The sequence below is a fragment of the Brachionichthys hirsutus genome, chromosome 12 (genome assembly GCF_040956055.1).
Source record: "Brachionichthys hirsutus isolate HB-005 chromosome 12, CSIRO-AGI_Bhir_v1, whole genome shotgun sequence".
NCBI classification, from domain to species: domain Eukaryota; kingdom Metazoa; phylum Chordata; class Actinopteri; order Lophiiformes; family Brachionichthyidae; genus Brachionichthys; species Brachionichthys hirsutus.
This window is the reverse complement of record NC_090908.1, coordinates 1,269,088-1,291,139: the sequence shown is the minus strand read 5'-3', so window position 1 is coordinate 1,291,139 and position 22,052 is coordinate 1,269,088. Positions and strand designations below refer to the sequence as shown.

The 22,052-nt window shown below is 47.1% G+C and overlaps 3 protein-coding genes across 4 annotated transcripts; all 3 read right to left on the bottom strand.

The window, feature by feature from the left end:
- Window positions 1–5,391: 5,391 nt before the first annotated feature.
- On the bottom strand, window positions 5,392–9,195 carry LOC137902371 (INO80 complex subunit D-like). Its single transcript, XM_068746457.1, has 9 exons — window positions 8,978–9,195; window positions 8,053–8,879; window positions 7,860–7,953; window positions 7,557–7,778; window positions 7,361–7,470; window positions 6,970–7,103; window positions 6,674–6,891; window positions 6,443–6,600; window positions 5,392–6,344 (listed from the first exon to the last, which is right to left on the bottom strand). Exons 1-9 carry the CDS (start codon window positions 9,193–9,195, stop codon window positions 5,392–5,394), a joined length of 2,934 nt encoding a protein of 977 aa, XP_068602558.1.
- A 2,156-nt stretch (window positions 9,196–11,351) lies between these two features.
- On the bottom strand, window positions 11,352–16,601 carry ndufs1 (NADH:ubiquinone oxidoreductase core subunit S1). Of its 2 annotated transcripts, none has more exons than XM_068746071.1 (18): window positions 16,463–16,601; window positions 16,148–16,242; window positions 15,963–16,070; window positions 15,806–15,882; window positions 15,635–15,716; window positions 15,337–15,467; window positions 15,074–15,259; window positions 14,856–14,990; window positions 14,648–14,762; window positions 14,425–14,570; window positions 14,222–14,350; window positions 14,021–14,150; window positions 13,645–13,805; window positions 13,419–13,573; window positions 12,975–13,150; window positions 12,757–12,891; window positions 12,569–12,641; window positions 11,352–11,814 (listed from the first exon to the last, which is right to left on the bottom strand). In XM_068746071.1, the coding sequence occupies exons 1-18, from the start codon at window positions 16,530–16,532 to the stop codon at window positions 11,723–11,725; spliced, it is 2,196 nt and encodes a 731-aa protein (XP_068602172.1). In that variant the 5' UTR covers window positions 16,533–16,601; the 3' UTR covers window positions 11,352–11,722. The 2 variants fall into 2 exon arrangements, with proteins under 2 accessions (XP_068602172.1, XP_068602173.1); XM_068746072.1 differs by having other exon boundaries at window positions 16,148–16,239.
- A 2,537-nt stretch (window positions 16,602–19,138) lies between these two features.
- Window positions 19,139–20,218, bottom strand: cmklr2 (chemerin chemokine-like receptor 2). Its single transcript, XM_068746729.1, has one exon. It carries the CDS (start codon window positions 20,216–20,218, stop codon window positions 19,139–19,141), a length of 1,080 nt encoding a protein of 359 aa, XP_068602830.1.
- Between the last annotated feature and the right edge of the window lie 1,834 nt (window positions 20,219–22,052).

The window sequence follows — 22,052 nt, the reverse complement described above, 5'->3', positions numbered from 1 at the left end:
TGCGCTGTAGCACGCTGCGCTGTGGCACGCTGCGCTGTGGCGAGATGCGCTGTGGCGGGATGCGCTGTAGCACGCTGCGCTGTGGCACGCTGCGCTGTAGCACGCTGCGCTGTGGCGGGATGCGCTGTAGCGAGATGCGCTGTGGCGGGATGCGCTGTGGCGGGATGCGCTGTAGCGCGCTGCGCTGTGGCGGGATGCGCTGTAGCACGCTGCGCTGTGGCGGGATGCGCTGTAGCGAGATGCGCTGTGGCGGGATGCGCTGTAGCGGGATGTGCTGTAGCACGCTGCGCTGTGGCGGGATGCGCTGTAGCACGCTGCGCTGCGGGGGGCTGCGCTATGGCGGGATGCGCTGTAGCGCGCTGCGCTGTGGCGGGAGGCGCTGTAGCGCGCTGCGCTGTAGCACGCTGCTAAAGGACCAGAGCAATGCTGAGTTGGAGCACAGTTCAATCAGCCTTAGAGTATTTGCGGTGAATGGAATAAATAGTATCATCTTTAAAATGTGGAATTATGCAGAATAACTCTCAAAAGTTCAGATTAGTGATGACTTTCATTTCTTGCCAGACGAAGATGCACAAACATTTCTTCTTATTGATTAGTAGCACATTACGTGTTTCTTCTTTCATTTGTACCAATAGTGTCGCTGGATTTGCTTTCTTCTGGCAGAGCCAGGGGAGCTGTTCTCCTTTTCTTTTTCTTTTTTCCAAATATTTTGAAACTGTTCCTTGAAATTATTGAATTATTTTTAGACTTAGACCGAACTTTTCCACATCCATTTTCTCCAATGGTTTCTTTTCAGCTCGGTCGTTCTGGCATAACATAAATTGAGTATTAGTCAAGGTAAATAAAGTCAGAATCCAGTTGACCAACTGGAGAAGGTACCGTTAAAGTGAACTCTTTATTCCTGCTGTTCCTTCACTCTTCATTCAGACTCGTCGTGTGAAATGTGCCATGTTCGACCTGCTTTCCACACTGAGACTTATTCAATACGATTTGCACCTTTTACATGGTCAGTTATGACTATCTTTTTTTGTTTTGCACTTTGCAGATTTATTGTTTTTAATGGTACAAAATGTGTGTTTTATGGCAATAAAGCTGTGTGGTTATCAGGAGTCATTTCTTGGCACAAGCGGGCGTATACTGTGTGCTATTAAACTATTTTTATAACCCAAAGGAGCAGTATTATGTCAGAGGGCAGAGTTTGGTTCTGTGAAGTGTTCAAGTTTCAGTATAGCCTGAATAGTAATTGCTGAAAAAAGCCTTTCTTTGTAACTTTGCTGACGGTTTATAGTACATCACATATATTTGCTAATTCAGGACGGTTGTAATCATTTAAAGCTGTCTGATTGATTGCAAAAAATAAAAATCCAGTACAAATTTGAGTGTTTCTGTTTTCATGAGTCTGATCATTGTTGTCAGTGATCATGTGACCTTGGTTGATATTTCCTTGCTTGCGTTGTATGTCCTGTGATTCAGGACAGAGGACAACATGAACCCACAACACCTCCAGAGAATCTCCTCCTTGCATGTTGCTGTGTGACAGGCTTCGTTCTTAAGAGGTTCCTGGAGTCCGTCCATCTGCTGTGTAGGGTCACAAGGGGGATGGACACTGTCCCACCTTGGACATGTCCCGCTTCCTGAAAGGCAAGTTCATTTGACCTGTGCTGCGGAGGATTCACTTTTGAACACAAGAGTTCGGGTCGGATTTTTGGGAAAGGGAATTGGATATTTTAGTTTACTGCAAATTGTGTAATTCCATTACAATGCCAATTTGGAATTTATTAAAAAATACATTTTCAGTGATATGAAGATTTGGTTATGGTTGGTTCAAAGTGACTTTAGACATGTCTACTTTTTGAAAATACAGTTTGTAACAAACAAATGTATTTGTATGTACAGTATATATATTTGTATATTGGAAGTCATGCCAAAAAGACAACCTATCTGACGGATGTCTTTTTGGCATGACTTACAATATATAAATATATATTGTATACACAAATGTTGTATATTGCTTTTACCCCAATGCTTGTATAAGCTCGTATTGGAGGCAAGCTTCATTGTATTACGTTAGATTTTGTCCAGGTTTGCTTGGATTGTTGAAAGTTCTGTACAAATTCTGATCTTTAGACTTTAATAGTGAACGGTTGGGATCACAATTCATACCCTAAGACAAAATGTCCAAAAGCAAAAGTTTAAACCACATCTTAATGAGCAAATACTATTAAATACTCAGTAGCAGTTACATTGAAATTACTTTTAAGTGACCACGAAAAACTGCAATACCTCACAGCAAGTTTTATTTATACATCCAAAAACAAATGGTCAAATTTCTCACACTATATACAGATATTACATACAGCATTTGTACACATCTTACATAATTTGTACACAAGAAAAATATACATAAAAATGTAAACTTTTGTATACAAAAAATACCTTAGACAAATTAAACAAGGACCGATAACAAAAGGTGACTAGATTAGCTCATCCCATCTTTAAAAACAGTAATACAGTACATTCAATGAGTATAGGAATTTTTCAGCCATTTCTGAATTCAAGCTGTTAAATGTGCCTATGAGCCCTGTTCATTTTGTTCAACGTGATTCTCATTTGGGGGGGGGGGGGGGGTCAACTGGTTCAGTGCCTAATCTCATGCTCGGGGACCAGAGCAGCAAAGCCTTGCAGACATTTCCGTCCAACCTGAATTTTTTGCCGAGCTTTTCTTTGCTTCACTGAGGAGCCCAGTTTGTCTCTGGTAGAGCTACAGGTTTACACTCATTGTGTTTTCTTTTTCTTTGGAAGTGAGAGACAGAATGGGGGCTTCTCACAGCTGGATTAGGGGGGGCCGCTGGAGTCTCAGAGCTGGTAATGATGGCAGGTGTTCGTTAAATGAGCGTCGGAGGAAAGGAAGAAATAAAAACCCAACTAAAAGGCGTGACAGAGACGGGACACGTGACCCACCAGAGATGGGACACGTGACCCACCAGAGACAGAGACGGGACACGTGACCCACCCCAGACAGAGACGGGACACGTGACCCACCCCAGACAGAGACGGGACACGTGACCCACCCCAGACAGAGACGGGACACGTGACCCACCCCCGACAGAGACGGGACACGTGACCCACCCCAGACAGAGACGGGACACATGACCCACCCCAGACAGAGACGGGACACATGACCCACCCCAGACAGAGACGGGACACATGACCCACCAGAGACGGGACACGTGACCCACCCCCGACAGAGACGGGACACGTGACCCGCCCCCGACAGAGACGGGACACATGACCCACCAGAGACGGGACACATGACCCACCAGAGACGGGACACGTGACCCACCGGAGACGGGACACGTGACCCGCCCCCGACAGAGACGGGACACGTGACCCGCCCCCGACAGAGACGGGACACGTGACCCACCGGAGACGGGACACGTGACCCACCCCCGACAGAGACGGGACACGTGACCCACCCCCGACAGAGACGGGACACGTGACCCGCCCCCGACAGAGACGGGACACGTGACCCACCGGAGACGGGACACGTGTCCCACCACCGGCCGCATCCACTCCTGTGCAAATCCATGTTGGAAAACAACATCCTGGATATCAGTCTGCTTTTCTCCAGAGACATGGCGGTGCATATATTCCTATATTCCATGCCGCCTATAATCCAGACAGTGACCATAATCTACTACTGATATAATACTCTCTCACACACAAGGATGCAATCTCAGGCGTCCTGGATTTTAATGGTTATCAAAAATATTCCTTAAGATACTAAAAATTAAACGGCGTACGTTGATCCCTCCAACTTCAAAGAGAACTTAAGACCTTTTTGATAGCCATTAAAATAACTTCTACAAGACAGTGTTCCACTGAATACATTGCAAGTTACAATTTCAATCCATCGCAACCGAATAATTCACCAACAAACGCCAAGATAGAGACTGCAATTCTAGATATCTAGTATTCAATCATGTCTAATATAAAAGCTCTAGGTAGCCTCGGTTGTGCTGCACCTGGGGGGGGGTTGGCTCGCTGCTAGCTGGCTAACCCCAGGTTAGCCTCACGTAGCTGAAATCCTTTCACAACGGCGTTTCTGAAGTACCGGTAAAGCGAGATTTGTGTCAGACATGGGTCGTGGATCCAGGCCGTGTTCATCCTGCGGCGCCACCGTCCTTCACCGCGGCCGTTATTCCACATCAGCGGCACAAGTTTCCATCCGTATGCCAGTTCATTATCAAAGAGAATAGACTGGTTGCCGTGGTGACGCTCTGTCTGGTTTTAAAGCTGAGAGCAAGAATGTCAAATTAGGATTTGATTAAATCTATTCAATTTTGCAAACTCGTGTCTCAGCAGCCAATGATGTGACCTCTGACCCCACTGTTCACACTCATTACCTCAGCAGGAATGAGACACACTTCTGGCTTCGAAGTCCGTATATAAAAACCAGGCGTTACAAAAGAGTGAATAAATAAACTGATCTGAGTCTGCCTTTGGACGCAGCCATATTATATTAATACAGAATTTATGACACATGAGATTCAAGCGTGACCATTTTTATGTAGACACTTAAAAGTCCCTGGATTACGCTGTCGTCGCCCCCCCCCGTTAGTGTGACTGAAACTCGTTTAATAGCCTTCGAAACCCCCCCAGTATGAGCCAAGAGAGAACGTTAGGCCGACCCGGTCACGGGTCTGTGCGGGTTCTAGTTCTAGTCGGAACGAAGCTGCTGTAACATAAGAAAACTGTCAGAGACCAACATGTATTCCTGATCTAGCCCGGATTCAGCAGGTGAAGCTACATGTAATAAGACCAATAACATACCTAACTATGTTCAAGTTATGTTAATGTGTTTATTGCTTTAAGAAACTCGATTTACCTTCAAGTGTCTACGAGGCCAGAAGAGAGTTTGACGTCTGAGCAAACCAATAAATGAGCGCATATACAGGATACAATATAAAAACAGCTGCTTAAAAGCGTTTTGGACAATTTCTGAGATCTGAGTAAGATTCTATATCATGAACAGTTAAATAGCTTGAGACAAAACGGGTCACAAATAGCACAAACCCACACTCTTGTTTTTGGAGGGCGAGCGAAGCGGTGGGGAATAAAAATAATAAAAATGCAATGGCCATCTGAGCAAGGCAGGGTCCAGCTGATCATTTAAAAGCAAAGGAAATAGCCGCCGAGGCTTCTGACGCAGTGTGACGCGCGACCCCCCCCCCCCAAAGGCATCAAACCAATGGACTCGCAACGACTCGAGATACCAGAGACTTGTGCAAATTCATTATCAAATAGTGCCCGATTACAACGTTGCACGTGTGCAGCAGATGAAGAGGCGTGGTCGAGTGTTTGCGAGTCCACGGACCATCGGGCAGCTTCTCATTTACTTTGTGTGACTATAGAGAAGCCAGCGGGGGGCGCTGTCGAACTGTGGCTGGGCTGCACGTCTTTCGGGATGCCGCTGTGGGAGGCCAGCTGATGGCCGAAGGCCGCACTGAACTGAGGGAGCTGCTGCTTGGGCTGCGTGGGGGCGAGGAGATCGTGTGAAGAGGAAGAGGAAGAGGAAGAGGAGGAAACGGAGGCCGAGGGCGCAGGAGGAGTCGTTAAACCCGTCAGGCCACTCTGAGGCGCCGCTGAGAGCGCAGCCATGGGCTGCAGCGTCGCAGAGGGGGCGGTGGCTGGGGGGGTGGACAGCGACGTGGAAATGAGATGACTTTCTGATCCTATGAGACTCCCGAACTGCGTGGGGTCGGTGAGGGGGGGTGGAAGGTTGTTCCATGAAGACCGCGGGGGTCCCGGGACTTCCAGCAGTAGAGGCGCGTCCGGCTGGAAGGAGCTGGCGTGGGGGGGTGACATGTGCTCACTGCCATAGTGGGGAGACGATGTGGGCGCGTCAGACTTGGCCAAAGCATGGGAAGTGTGTGTTCGTGAGAACGTTCGCTCCGTTATGGAGTTCTGAGTGAGAAGCGGAGTGGTGGGGGGGGGTACCGTAGATGAGGAAGTCGTCGGGTTGGACGCCGGGGGCCGGTTAGCTGGCTGAGATGGAGGCGAGGGCGGAAAGTGACCCTCTGTGGACTGCAAGAGATTGTCCTCCAGCTCGAGACTGGTGAAGTTCTCTGTGGGGATGCGGCTGTTGAGAAGGTCCCCCATCCCCCCCGGCTGGACCCCCCCAGGGAACACAGTCATAGCCCGGTGGTCCACTCCTTCGGTGGGGGCCAGGTCCGCCATGGAGGTCAAGCACACCAAAGAATCTGGGTAGGAGCCCATGGCCTGCAGCGCACGCACCAGCTCCTCCGCCTCCTCCGTGGTGGGCAGCAACTCGCCGTTCTTACCTGCACACACAATAAACACACAACAAACACACAAAGAGTCAACACATCGCACACAGGAGAGGAGGAAGGTGCCGCCGGCAGCAGGGCTGCGTCACGACCTTCAAATAAGTCAAAGTCCTGGAGGTCGTCGGGAAGTCTGGGCAGCACGTCGGAAAAATCCTCCTGGTTGAGCTCGAGGTCGTTTGGAATGTCTGCAATCTCATTGGTGATGTCATCAGGAAGCTCCTCTGCGCTCAGGTCTGGGGCGGAAGGGCTGCTTGGGTGAGAGGCACACGTTTAGACGCTGCTGCGTGCGGCGGAGCGCTCTACGGTGGGGCGCCGCGGCCGACCTGATGCTGGCCTGCGAGGGCATGGCGAGGCTCGTGGAGGGCATTCCCAGGTTCCCCTGCGGCACCGCTGGAGGTATGGGTTTCTGAGGCCTCCACGGCGCTCTCCTCCTCTTCTTCTTGTGTTTTTTGGTGAGTGCCGGCGGTTTGGTCTTTTTGCGCGGCTTCCGCTGCTGCTGGTGCTGCATTCGTCGGTTTCCATCCCCTCGCAGGAAGTTGTCCTTTCATGGAACGCAGGGAAGAACGTTCACTCGGGCAGCCCGGTGAGGAGCGGCTGCTCCTTTCGACCGTGAACTCACCATTTTTTTGGCATGCTCTTCACAAAGTGGCGTCTGGTGCGTGATGTCAAACACGGGGATGGAGCACTGCTGACCATCGGCAAATTTGGCTGTGCAACTAGCAAAGAGCTGTTGGGAACGATTCAACAGAATGTCTGAAGGACAATGAAGGACAATAACAAAGCGGAACGAGGTAACCACATTACTACGATCCGAAGGGCTAATTCTAACACTCGAGAGGTGAATCTGGAGCAGCGGGTGGCTCCGAGGACATTTCATCCATTCCGTTGTGACTGGAGAGGCGTGCAGACGTTTAAAGTCTAACGAGTTCAGGTTAACTTCTGACTCGACGATGAACACACGACCTCTGCGTCTGTCAGACGGACGATGGGTGAAGCGGTGGAAAGGATACGCTGAAAGCAGTGCTGGGTGAAGGGCAGAGCCCTGCTGCTGCACGACTGGCCCTTGGTGCTGCCCGTGCACGTCCCGGCGTCCGAGTTCTGCTGCCGAGCTGGAGCCGTGCTGGAGAGACATTCAGAATCCCGAGTGAGCAAACGCAGAACGCACGGCTTGCGTTAACTGAGCATTACTAGAACGTTTGTGGATACCTTGGACTCTGGGCGGCGCCGTGTAACTCCTGGATCAGCTGCCCGGCACAGTGGGGGCTGCTGTTGGCGGCGTGCAGCAAGGCTTTGCGGAAGGCATAGCGATATCTCTTCTGGCGGATGCTCGCCCTCTCCTGCCTGCACATGTGATTATATTTTTCTCTGAGGTACGAGCAGAGTCTAAGCAGCCGTGTTCTCCGTGAGGAACCGTAGTCGTCTTCCAACCTATTTAGAAAACAATGAGTAGCCATGAGGGGACGAATCGGGGGACGTTTATACTGTTGAATACATTACAATGCCGTTTGCCTATTCTGTGGTCTCCACGAGCTCTGGAAAGGAATGAAGGCCTCGGCCTCCTCCTCTTCGTCGCCATCATCGTCGTCTTCAGACCAGTCCAATCCTGGAAGAGACGTTTGTTAGAGAAGCCCGTCGGTCTCAGCTGGCTCATTTCTCACGCAGTTCGTACACGTTCGTGAGAAAGGACATTTAAAACAGGCACCTAGGTGAGGAAAGAGGTCCCCGTGCTCCCGGTGCCTCTTCGCACACAGCTGCACCAGATGTTGCAGCCTGGCCAGGCAGCTGGTAGAGGGTGAGAAGGCAGCAGGACGCATGACAAGCACGTGCCGCTGATTGTTCCCGCTGCTGTCCGTGTAACTGACAGGCAAGGGACAGGCGGTGAAAGGCGTTTTCCTGCTTAGCGACGGCCCGGGAGGCTGCGCGGGGCTGGCTGCTGCGCTAGCGGGCATCCCTGGAGGCAGAAAGTTGACCGTCTGAGCTGGGGGTGGATTGCATAATAAACCCTGCTGCTGTCCAGGGAAGATAAAAGACGTCGAATTCTGGGCTGGCTGAAGAGGTCCCGACTGCTGTCTTGGAAGATGAGTGTGGAGTGGTGAGGAGGGGTGGACACGGTGGACATGGTGGACGGGGTGGACGGGGGAGGGGCTAAAGTGCTCTGGAGGTGGCTGAAAGAGGTCTGTGTCACGGCAGAGTTTCTGGTTGAGAACAAGGCGACTATGTAGTTTCTTCTTGATGGCGCTGCCCTTCCGAGGAGTGCCCACCTCCTCTCCATCCGCGTCATCCTCATAAAAGGCAAAAGGGTCCAGGAGCTCCCCGTCAGGGAGGGGTAACAAGCGGCGTGTGCGTGGGGGAGATGGCGGAAGTTCATCAAGACCATTGGAAGATTTCAGCGCTAGAGAGGGCACAGTGATGTTGAGAGCAACTGATTCCAGGTGAGCCCGCGAGCGCATTTCCTCCAGCGTGTCGTGTTTCTTCTTCCGCTCTTTCTTGGGGATGAATCCAAGAACCTGCAGGTGACTATTACAGTATCTGCAAAACAAACACAATTAGCACACTATGCACAAATATGTTCCACACAACACAGTGAAACATGGCGAAAGGCCACACAAACACACAAACACACACACCTGCGGTCCTCAGACTTGGGGATTGGGTTAGTGCATCGTTGGCTGTTGTATTTGGCCACATATTCACACTGCTTGAAGGGCGCCGTCTTGTCCTCCAGGACGTGCCGGATACAGAAAGCGTAGCCATTTAGCCTGCGCTGCTTGCAGAGCTTTGGACTGTACGAGCACAACGGCTTATTGTCCACCTCGGAGAAGTGTATGTGTTTGCCTTCGTACATCACGTGACTCTTGTTGTTGACAACATCAGCTGATGGGATAAAGTTGTGAATTATGTCAGTAACGGCACACTGAAAGTGGCAATGCTTGCACATGCAGGTTTAAGAGGAAAGGAAGTAGTCACCTCTGCAACACCTTAGCTAATTCAGGTTTTAATCAAGAAAGAGAAAATCAGAAATGTGGGGTTTAATTATACATATTTATAAGACCGTATGGAGGGATCAATAAATACATGTACCGGTACTAAATTTCAAGTATTTGAGAACTTCTGAGATAAACTATGCTTTTGATTGACAATGTTCTGCTTCAATATTTCATCCAGAGAAATGATTAGATAATGGAGAAAAGTTATATCAATTTATTTACATAAAATTGTAATTTAAAAATCCACTTACGCGGTAATATGAGGTTAAAGCAATATATTGTGTGGGACTCGTCTGGACGCTTAACGAGGCAACTTATTCACTTATTCACTCGTGTTCTCGGTTGAACGCCTTTTCAAATAGTACGCGAGTATAACATAGTAACAATTAAGCATTAGCGACTCGAACTTCAGTAAATTCGGAGCTCAACGCCAGCTTCTCACTGTGGTTTTTAAAGTTGGTTATGAAAGTATGACGTTTCTATAAACAGAACTACATTTCGAGCGCACATACAATGCATGTTAAATTAACATATTTATAGGTTAATGTTAGCAACGCTAATTAAATATAGAAAGCAAAATGGTAAGGCTAGCGTAACTACGATCCAAGTCCTGGGAACTAGCTTAGCTTGACAGCATTAGCTGAGCAAATATGAAATTATTTTATACGTATCTGTGCTTAACATGCACATTTGTCTTAATAAACGAGTTGCAAAGGTGTCCATCTTAAGATAGAAAACATAAATCGAAAATGGTGAGCACGTGTAACGAAAACGTTGGTAGTTAGCCAATAAGCTATAAAAGCTAAAAACACAAATTAGTAGGCGGTAGCCAACCAGGAAACGGAAACATCCGCAAACGACAACACTGTAAAGGTCTACTTTCAGTTTAGTTTTATTTAGAAAATTAAAAGCGAATCTGAATACATATGTTACAGTGTATTACCCTAAAATATGGTGTTTTAATAACATACTGCATTTATCTCCAAAGACAAACAAAGGGTCGACATATGGGGTTAAGGCCTGTCTCCGAAGGCCTGTTTTAATCGATGTTAATTATAGACACTATCGTTACATAACGGGAAAAACTAAGACTATGAAATGTACATCGTCGACAAGGCAATGTTCTACAATAATATAAATAGACACCGCGTAATTTAAGATATCTGAATTCATAAAGTACACAAATCATTGACGAGGCCTCATAGCTTCGGTAACACACCGGTATCGAGTTGAGCGCCTAAGCGACGGAAGCCCGTGCTCCGCTGTTCGCTCAGAAATCTAGACCGAGGCTGTATTCGATTGCGCTTACCTTGAATTGGTATGGGCTGTGTAAGGTATTCGCTCCAGATAGACGGCCGAAGTGTCTATTAGAATCAGCTAGGCTATTGGCGCATCGATATTCGCGTTAGGATGGCGGCAGCGATCTTCACCGAGTTCGGATTATCTCGAAATATAGTTGCATATAAATATACGCTATCCAGAGCAAATAACAAGCAGTAGGTAGGCGGCGGAGGATTTTCGTTGGATCCACAGCAGACTCCTCACAGCACCACTACAGGCACTGCGGGGACATGACAACAATCCGCTCAACAACAACAACCTCTCCTACCATATTGGAAATTCTACTTTGTTAAAAGAACTCGGGGCTTTTTAATATCTTGTTAACATCTTTGTCAAATGGATGATTTTGTGTGAGGCACCGTGACATTTACATCTCAAATCTAGACCAACCGATGAAGTATATTGATAGAGATCTAGGCAAGTGCTAGTGTAGGATCCACCTGGACTACCGAGCTCAAGAGCCCCGATGTCAGGCCGTGTTCGGCGGCTCACTGGTGCAGGAGCCCGCGTCAGCAGAGACATGAGCTCCGGACTGCATCACACCACAACAGATCATTATAGTAATGGCTGCATCAGCACGTATTTACATACCTCATTTCCACAAAATTTACATATTTCATCTCCACAAAACTAAACAGGATACTTGCACACACACACACACAAAAAAAACAGGTTTGATGCACAACACTGCTTTATTAATTACAACACACGTATATGTACTCCTTAAGAAAGTATTGTTGACAATTTTACAGGAAGACCAGAAACTAAATGTAAATGTTTATTATTTCCCAGATCATAAAAAAAATCCTTAACTGTCAGGAGCACATTCTTGTTGAGAAACTTACTGTTACATATTTACTTTGCAAGATGCACACACTTGCTTCTGCAGGCCAATGAAGCAGGTAAAAACCAAAATGTGTACTATTATAAGATTTACTTAAGTTTGGAAAAAAATACAAACAAGCGGTTGTGACAGTGCAAAACTGTGCGTATATGCGCCGTACACGTTTCTTTCCCAGTGACCGTATGGTTAGCCGCTTTGATCTAGCATATGGCCGGCTCGTCCACAGCTTGAGCACCCTCTGTGACAGCTTTGACACATTTGGCCATTGTCTGGGACGCTCTACTTATCGGATCTGTGGGTAAAGATTAGAATCAGTGTTAAAGTCAACACATCCAAACTACTGTAAGGATCGCAAATCAACATAAAGGTCTATACCAGAAAATAAGCTTGTGCTGATGGCGCTATGGATTCCAAAATAAAAGCATTAATAAATCTAAGATACTGATTTTAAATGCAGTGGATGGAATGATGGTACTAAAGTTAAGCTAAACATTTAAGTTTTAAGGGTGAATTTCAGTGTGGGATGGGATATACAGTACTATATAATAATAATATAAATATATAATGGTATTCTTCAAAATCAGTGCATCAATACATTACCGTTTCAACATCCAGACAACCAAATTTAAACGTGCTCAATCACCTAAAATTCACTAAAGTAGTGTGCAACAGAGTATCTTGATAAAAAATAAATCCTAACGTACATAAAGCAAACTTTCAGGAACACTAAGCATCGCCCGAGAGCAGGATATGCTTTAATGCTTAAAATTAAAAAGCTTTCTATGATAACCGATGTGAAAACTGGACACCTTAAATGATTCCTCTGCGATAATGTAGTACATTTTCTTTTTGCCATTCAGAAAGAAAAAGGTACGGTAACTCAATAATAGCAAACGGGAAAAAAGGGTGCAGCTTAAACTCTGAACGCTTTAATGCGCGGCATTGGTCGGGGTATTCTTGTCTTATTTCTCCATACAAAAATGTTGTCAACATGACTTTCCTAAAATTAGACGCCACCATGATTTAGTTTCTTTTTTTGTACTCACCTGTCATATAGAAATCCTTCACAGTAAGCTGTGGAGGGACTAAAAGTCCGGTAAAGGCAGCCGAGTCCCCCGCCTGACAGAAATAAACCAGATCACCATCATCACAGAGAATAGGATGAAGAAACTAAGATATTCTTTTATTGGTTCCCTCTCAACTAAACACATGCTGGATGAATGCAACCGCTAACCTCAGACAATTCATTAGCTTGCTTAAAGTAGTTGGCGTCCTCGAGCTCATCGTATCGCACCAGATTTGGGGAAACCTCTGCCAATCTATCGCGCACTTCATCAAGGCTGTCATATGGCAGGGTTACTCCAGCAAGCTTTAATACAAAATCAATACATTTGGTCATATTTCACATTAATAACTCGAGTTAAAGACAAGGGGATGCTCTTCGTTGCTCACCTCCGATATGGCTCTGATGATCCTCCAGTCCTCCCTTGCCACGCCCGGAGCCGTCACCGCCACTCTGGTCTGCTGGGCACGGCCTTCGGTGTTCACGTAGGTGCCACATTTCTCAGTGTATGCAGCTCCAGGAAGTATGATGTCAGCCATTGGTGCACCAACATCACCATGGTGACCTGGACAGTCACGATACAGATCATTGAAACCTCTGAATGTCCTTTGATCCAGATTTTGAAAGACATTTCATATTTTAACAACAGTGTTAGAGCACTGGGTCGAAATCTAGACCTGATCCACGCTGCACGTGCGTTGGGTGCGTTTAGCCATTTACTCCGAGCTTGCCTTTGCCACTCATCTTTATATGCAATCATTACGACAGGAATTGCCTCGATCAGGTGACACACACAAATGAAAGAATTTCTGCTTCTGTGCCGTGAAACCGACCTTGATAAATGATTAAACTGTCCTTAGGCAGATCTTGGCGGGTAATGCAGCCAGAATCGGCTCCTAGCAGGAAGAGCAGTTTGGGCGGATTCTTCCTGATGGCATCGACTCCTGGTTTGTACCCAAGATCGAGTGCAGCCACTTGACTGGCAACCCTGTAGACACAGCACACGCGTTTCAGAAAACAAGCCTCCAACACTGAGAAAGCTTTGAGAGGAACTACGACCTGTGAAGCACATTAAGAACTTTCCAGGTCCCCTCCACTCCACTGCTGACGCGAGCGCTCTGAGCAATAGTTGACACTGCAGCCATTATTGCAGCCCCATCGCCTCTCTGCAGACAACTACTCCCAACCACGACAACAGGATGCTTTGCTTTACTCAAGGCCTGCAAGGTGGAATAAAAGACGCACAATTAGGTGGAGATATTACATTTAGGGCGAGGGTTCTGATTTCACCAGACTTGAAGGGTGCTACTCTTTACCGATTGTAAAGCCCTCAAAGGAAAATTGTCGTTTGTGAATTTGGGCTATACAAATAAAGTTTGATTGCTTGAAGTTGATTCGTGACGTTCAACGCATTACGAAGAGTACAGTGTGTTACCTGAGAAAACAAGTGAGTTCCCGCTGCTATTTCTTTGAGAACCTCAGCAGACTCTCCAAGATGGTCGTACGTGTAGCTCAGGTCCACTTCCTGTCCCACCAGAGCCACGTGCAACTCGTTGTGCAGCCAGCTGCATGAGACGCCAAGAGCATATTAAGGATCGCCATCAGCGTTTAGCAGAATTCCTCCCTTCAGAAGTACCTTTTTCTGATCCGTGCGTTAAACAGAGGAGCCTCATAACGTGGGTTTGTGCCAACCAGGAGCAGCAGGTCGGCTTCTTCGATGCCAGCGATGCCAGTGTTCAGGAGATAATTCGAACGCAGGTCAGAGCTGTAAAAAAAGAAAGACACACAATAAAAGCATGAGCAGAACAGTGCAACTGGCCACGCTGCCTGTGGTCATACCCAGCTCCAGCCATTGGGAACGCCTCCTCAGTGCACAGGTTTTCACTATCCAATCGATTCAGCAAGTCCTTCAGAGCAACGAGAGCCTCCGCGTCCACCAAGCCTCCAACAACAGCAGCGATTTGTTTCCCGTCAACTCCCTGCAACTGAAATAGAACCGACGCTATGCATGGAGCCAAGGACACGCTCGTGCTCCTGAATAATTCCACTGTAAATTACATACTGCTCCAGCAACACGGGTAAGCACATCCTCCCAGGTTGTGGGAACCAGTTGCCCAGAGTCGTTTTTTACCATCGGCTGAGTGAGCCTCTGCCTTTTTAGCCCATCATAAGCAAACCTGTAAGGAAGGAAGCAAGGAGTTCACCGGCAATACAAATGTCACGCACCCATCTATGGCTATGTGTTTGAAGCAAACTTCAAAGAAAACTACCTGGTTTTGTCTGAAATCCACTCCTCGTTAATTTCCTCATTAAGACGGGGCAGGATTCTCATCACCTCACCTCCGCGGGTGCTCACCACGATGTTGCTGCCCACAGCATCGAGAACATCGATGGATTCAGTCTTCCTGCAGGACACAGAAGAGCACAGGTGAGTACAAAGACTGACCTTTGACCCTTCAAACGTTAGTGTAGCATAGAACCCAGAAACCTGGTCTCCCATGGGCGAGCAGTGAACGCATATGGCTTGGAGGTCAGGGCTCCTACTGGGCATATATCAATAACATTCCCAGACAGCTCTGACATGAACATCTTCTCCACGTAGGTGCCGATCTGCAGGTCATTGCCTCTGCCAGTGGTGCCCAGGTCCTCCACGCCCGCTACCTCACTGGCAAAGCTGCACGCAAGCAGATCAATCAAGAGAAACATTGACACAATGGAAACCGAGCGCGTCTCAAACGGCTCCGGACTCACCGAACGCAGCGCGTGCACTGGATGCACCGAGTCATGATGGTTTTGATGAGAGGGCCGATGTTCTTGTCCTCCACAGCTCGTTTCCCCTCCATGAAGCGGCTTCTGTCACTGCCAAACTGCATCGACTGGTCCTTCACAAGGTATTTACTTTAATCAGTCAACTTTAAATTACGCATTCAGAACAAGTCAATGTTTTTGTTGCACACACACACACACACACACACACACACACACACACGCACACACACACACACACACACACACACACACACGGTTGTATTGCTTTGCAATTGTTTACCTGCAGATCACATTCTCCCCCCTGATCACAAATGGGACAATCCAAGGGATGGTTAGCGAGGAGGAACTCCATTACACCCTCTCTGTCAGAAAACAAACCGCTTAGAATCATTTACTTCAACTTACTTTCATAAAACGTAACATTTTCAGTCACTTGTGAGTTCAGTCCTACCTGGCCTTTCTCGTTTTGTCAGAATTGGTTAAAATGTTCCAACCCTTCATCACTGGCATAGCACAAGCTGCCACTGGCTGCAAAATGAATCCAAGTGATGAAGAAGACAGTCGTCGGGCAGAAGCAGACACTAAACACGCGGGCGTGAACAGCTTACCTTCGGAACTTTCTCAATTTCCACCAGACACATGCGGCAGTTCCCAGCAACAGACAAGCGCTCGTGGTAGCAGAAGCGAGGAATCTGCACTCCTACCTGCTCGCATGCCTGCGACAGAACCGAATCAGTGTCGACTCTGATCTGGCGACTCGGCTCCCGTGAGGCTGCATGCATTCATTTACTACCTGCAGCACGGTGGTCCCCGGCTCCACCATGACGGGCTTCCCATCCACGAACACCTCGAGGTGGGTAGCTGCAGCTGCTGCTGCTGCTGCTGCTGCTGTGGGCGAGCCGCAAGCAACAGATAGGAGTCAATGTAGAGCCCAGTTCATTTTAATCAAGATAACAGGTACATGACGTGGATACATGCTATTTGACTGTAAAAATAATATATAGCACCGAGTAATTGGAGCTGTCGATGCAGCAATTGGCTGGTACCAACTGTAAAAAGTGTTCTGCACCCTAACAACAAACAAGATGGATGAGCTGCATAGTGTTACCATAGTTAGCCGTAGCTCCTCTGGTAACAGCTGGGAAGAGGCTCCAGCTCGCAGCGGGCAAACGGAACATGCTGAAGGGCAGACAGAAGGACGTCAAGTCGGTGTTTCCACGTGTTGATCAGGTTTCAGCGTAATCGAATTTAATGGAGGGTTCGAAATGGGAGAGCCTCCATGCAGCCACCGAAACGCAGCCCGATCTGTGACGGAAAGCCAGTCAGAAACGCAACAAAACAACGAGCAGCTACAGGACCACAGTAAACGTAACACGCAGCGAGACCCGCGGAAGCTAAAAACAACCCGCGTCCCGCTGGTATTCTGACGGAGACGCAAGGTCAAACCGGACTAGCCGACCTGTGTTAGCAACGAGCTAACTCCCGGTTAGCTTTAACCCGACGACATTGTCATGTTATTGCGACGCTGCGAATATTTTTCAACGTAACTCAACACTTGCGCCTTTGAATGTAGCTTGCCGTGCTACAAACAAGCTAACGCAACACACACCGATCACCGTATTTCGTCCGATATTGAATTTTAACAAGCCGCTTCTAACGCGCTCTCTGCGTTAATGCGCTGATAATAAATGGTTATCCTACCGGAGTTGCTTTTTAAGCTGTACTTTGAGCGTTTTACTTGCCTGATCAGTGTTTCGTCCTCATGAGACGTCTCGCTACGCAGACTGCGCACTCTCCGCTGAAAGTGTTGCGTCACGGATTAAGTAACGCGCTATCCTGATTTACGGAAAGGTAAAAGCTATTCAGCGCTACTCCTAAAAGCACCGTATTGTAAAGTCCTCTCTGAATAAATAGCCGATTTATTGTAATTCCTGGCAGGTTGTGACGTGGTTCGGTGGCAGCAGCCGCAGGGGCGTTGCTACACTTACCGCTCTACGGGGGGACGAGCCCCAATTATTCACATTTTTGTTCTTTAAAGCCTGCTTTGTGGGAAATATACGATAAAATGCAAGATATTGCTTAACTCGCTGTAGCTGCCACGTTTAACATCTAGCCTCAAGCACCTTTTCCCATAACGTCATCGTATGACTCAGAGTTACCTCCTATCGTCTCCATAACTCTCTACGTCTCTTCTTGAAAATGGGCACCGGAACACTTCTCCTCCATTCCTCTGGCATCTTCTAGGTTTATATTAAACAACCCCATTATAAACTCTACAGCTTCCTCTCCTAGACACTCCCACACCTCCACCGGTCTGTCGTCCAGTCTTCCCATTCTTCATCCTCTTCATCGCCTTTCTAACTTCACTCGTGCTACTCGTCATCACTTCCTGGGCTACAACAGGTGCCTCTACTCCCCTTTGTTCTCTCTCATTAATTATTCTGAATACTTCTTCCATCTTCCTACACACTGCTGGCCTCTCTCAACACCGTTGCTGTCTCTACCCTTCATCGCTCTAACATGCTGAACATCCTTCACATCTGTCGACCTCAGAGCTTCAGAATATCCCGTCTCCCATCGCCTCAGCATTCGCTGGGTGAGGCCGCTCACCCCAGCAGGTTTACGGGTCCAGACGAGTGGCTGCATCTGTTCTCTGGGATGGATGAAACAATTTGATAACGTAATCTGAAAGATGTGTTACAGACAGACTGGCCATAAGAGACTTTCTGGGTCAGTGGGCGGAGCTGAGCCTGAGTGGATAAGCAATTCTCGCATATTGTTTCTTTTCTTCATTGTCATACATGTTGTAGAAAATCATGAGTCAATTGTGGTGTCCGATTCGGGTTTTCCATGATCCAGTGTGTTCCCTCTATCATGTTAAAGGGCTGAGAGACTAAAACTAGAATATGACTTAGTAAAGGCAGACACGCCCTCGTGCAATGTCCTAGCAACGCCCCTGAGCCGCAGAACGGTAACTAATAGTGAGTCAGTTACCATCACGAAACAACAGGAAATGAATTTGTAAACAGCCTGTCAGGAAATGTAAAAGTCTTCAAATCTGGGTTCACATCAGGCTCGACCCGGGCCCGGCTGAATCCACTCGGGAATCTAGTCTGTGTATCGAAACAACAAAGAGAATTTATCTTTTAAGATAAAAATCAACGAATATAAAAAGGCTCTTCAAACAAAGAACAGTAGCCACAGGAATTCAAAAGAAGCGGTTTATTAGGATATATGCTATTTAGAATATATTAGAATAAAATATTCAGACACTACTTTAACTACTATAAAAATCTCAATATATTTACACATGAAAGCAGTCAATATAAAACTGTATAAAAACATATTCGACTACAAATAGAAGTATATCCAGCTAATAGCAGCTAATAATGAATAAACTAATTAAGCTGGCAATACTTTCCTTCATCTATAAAACTACAGAAGTGAGTAAAATGTCATTATAGAAGAGTTCACATCAAGTAAGACCAGTTTCAACCAGCAGAATATCATAATTTAATACAGATTTTGCATTAAGACTAAAATATTTAGACAAGAATTGATGTTGAAAATGGTTTAAATTGCATTGTGAATTTGCTTTTGCTTTTATTTTGCTTCTTTCTCTGAAAATTAAGTTGGGATGAATAAATGAAAAATAAAAGGAAAGACTTTCCACTGAGAGCAATTGCACTGTGCAAATGAAGCAAACTAGGAAAATCTTAACACTGCAGCTGGAGGGCGCCGCTCTGGTAATCCCCTACATGGGGCAGCGACTGCAGCGCTGCAGTCATAGGGTCGATGACTCAACAGGCTCTTCTGGAACGTTTTCCTGGTGAACTCCTGGCACAGACTCCATCTCAGTGGCGGAGAGCGACTGGCTGAGTTCTCTCAGTGAACGCTTGGTTAAGCTAAAGCACGCACGCTTCAGAATATGACGCATCTTTTTGCCTAGAAGCATGTAGAGCAGGGGGTTAATGCAGCTGTTGAAGAAGCCCAAGCTGTTGGCGAGAGGGAAGCCAGCTTTCAGTATGTTGTGCAGGGCTGGTGAGGAATATATGGATAGTTCCATTAAGCTAAACGTGTGAAACGGTGCCCAACACAAAAAGAAGGCCAGAATGACTGCAGAGACCGTTTTGGTGAAGCTTGAGACACGAACGGAGCCGCCGGATCGCTTCACCTTGACAATCAGGAGGACGCCTGTCACACATATTGCAGTAAAAGGCAAAAGGAATCCCACAGTGGTGCGAATCGCCACTACTGCGACGTGCCTCATGGCCATTGTGCGTCCATCATGTGCGTCGAAGTTGCTGAAGCACACGATCTTGTCGTGTAAGCGCACAGTGTCGCGAAAAATGAGTGCAGGGCAGCTCATGGCGGCAGCGACCACCCACACGCAAGCACATACGAGCCACGCTCGCCCGGCGGAGCGATGCCGGCGCGACCAGTCGTGGTGAACCAGAGACACATATCTGTCTACGCTGAGCACCGTGAGAAAGAGAACGCTGGCGTACATATTCATCACGAGAACAAAGGAGTTAAGTTTACACATGATCACACCAAAGTCCCAGTGGAAGTTACGGAGAATGTAATCGATGTAGAAAGGCAGAAAAAGCACAAATATAAAGTCTGCGACGGCCAGATTCAGCAGCCAGATGCTGTTCACGGTCGTCTTGCTTTTAAACGCCGTCACCCAGATCACAATCCCGTTTCCGATCAGACCAAGCACGAAGCAAAAGATGTAGATCACCACCGAAAGGATGTGCATGGCTTCCTTCTGCCCGTGTTTGTCCTTAAGATCCTGAAAGTCTTCGTCATCCAGGTAGTATTCATAGGTGTAATTCCCATATTCCTCGCTGAGGTCCACCATTGCTGCAAAAGTTGCAAGTGAAATTGATAGGACATAACGGTCCGTAGAAACCAGAGCACAATGAAAGTTCTCCTACCGTGTCCTCACCTCGAGCAGAAACTCTGGACTGTCCTCCAAAAGAATCCGGCTGTTTGTATGGCCCCTCTTTCCAACCAACCAGTTCCTGTGCTGAATGAAGGCTGGGTGTGTCCGGACTTGCCCTGGAACATGAAGGCAACGTGCATCTGGATCAACAAGGAGGACGGGGAGACGTCCCATAGACGAGACAGAAAGAGCCTGGAAGCATGAATCATTTCGTTTTTGTTCCGTGAGTAAACGCGGATGAGCAGGAACAGACGATGTTACTACAGTAGCTGCTCGTAACGGTGGTGCCAGACTGCTATACCGAAGTATTACTGCATAGTACAAATATAATGTAATATAATAAATGGAACAACATTTGAGCAAACAATAAACTGCTGAAATCTATTTAAATGTAAGTCTGGAAGATAGAGAATAGATCAGTTTAAATTACAAGACAGGTTTGTGTACTGTGCATTAAAAAGTGTTGACTGCGTGGGCACAGTGGAAAGAAAATACTCAAAAAGTTACTGCAGATATTAAAATCTAAGCAAGGAAAATAGAGTTTAAAAATACATCTAGCTATAGAATAATAATAATAATAATAAAACGCCTTTATGGAAACGCAGTTTTTGAAGTGAAAACATGAGCTTGAACAATAAAATAACAACCAGACTGGTTTTAGCGGCTCTACGTTCATACAGGTCGGCGTTCAGTGCCACATCCACACTGCTCGCATCCCGGTGGAACAAACGCGCTGTTGTTTTAGGACGCGGACGCATCACTAACCTCGTAAAATGCAGGCTGGACGCGCCGACAGTTTCCGGATGAACGAGCCTTTCGGACCGGCCGGGCCTCCGTGACTTCCCACCGGGCTGCTAAAGTCGTTTGTGCAGCATGTGCTGTCTTTCCGTGAGTCCATCCAAGTCCCCGCGCACTGCGCGCACTGCGCGCACGGAGGAACTGAAAGTGTTGTGGGCGCGCCGGGCTGACGAATCACGCACGAACCGCAGAGCGGAGAGAAGCTGGTCGCCACAAAGAACACTTTGACTCAGTGCTTCTATATCAGCGGATTGGAACCATCAACCCGAGCACTGGATACACGGGAAAGTCCAAATGATGCAGATGTTTGAATCCTAAAATGGGCCATTTGGGTCATCAGGAGTTATTTATGGGGACGTTTGCCTCCATTTTACTTCTGTATTTGCTTCTCTGCTCATTAAAAGAGAACAAAGGCGTGCGTGTCTGTGCGTTAGAATGAAGTCTTAGATGTGAAACTAATGTGAAGTTAGACAAATCACAGTGTGTGTGTGTGTGTGACCCTGCGATGAGCTGGCGGCTCGTCCAGGGTGTACCCGGCCTCTCGCCCGCAACCCACGACCCGGAAACGACAAAGCGGTTAAGAAAATGAATGAATGAGTCTATTCTTGGTAAAGTATGCTCCAAACATTATACGACGACTACTATATTAACTATTCTAGTTATTACTAGTCTATAGAGAAACCGCCCACAATCTGTAATTGTCTTAGTCATCATTCACGCATTTCACTAAGAGCATATCTGTGGTGATTTAAAAAGTAGCTACAAGACAAGTTATTTCTCAAGCATAAATAAATAATGATCACAGCAGTTGTTTCTGCTTCGTCTTCATCACAAACCCGTTCCCACTGAGACTGCAAACAGTCCACAAAACCATTTAGTTGTGAAATCACTGAACTTTGAATGATGCAGAAAATAAAAGCTGCTGGATCACGCGCTTTGATCCATTTCATTG

Excerpts from the sequence above, each read along its gene's own strand:
- LOC137902371 (XM_068746457.1), bottom strand. The coding sequence starts at position 9,195 with ATGTACGAAGGCAAACACATACACTTCTCCGAGGTGGACAATAAGCCG. Across the intron at positions 7,779-7,859 it reads TCGTGGAGACCACAGAATAG|GTTGGAAGACGACTACGGTT; the intron begins GCAAACGGCATT and ends TTTTCTAAATAG. Across the intron at positions 7,104-7,360 it reads CACCCAGCACTGCTTTCAGC|ACATTCTGTTGAATCGTTCC; the intron begins GTATCCTTTCCA and ends ATTGTCCTTCAG.
- ndufs1 (XM_068746071.1), bottom strand. The coding sequence starts at position 16,532 with ATGTTCCGTTTGCCCGCTGCGAGCTGGAGCCTCTTCCCAGCTGTTACC. Across the intron at positions 15,717-15,805 it reads GACAAAACGAGAAAGGCCAG|AGAGGGTGTAATGGAGTTCC; the intron begins GTAGGACTGAAC and ends GTTTTCTGACAG. Across the intron at positions 14,991-15,073 it reads GCTCGCCCATGGGAGACCAG|GAAGACTGAATCCATCGATG; the intron begins GTTTCTGGGTTC and ends TGTGTCCTGCAG.
- cmklr2 (XM_068746729.1), bottom strand. The coding sequence starts at position 20,218 with ATGGTGGACCTCAGCGAGGAATATGGGAATTACACCTATGAATACTAC.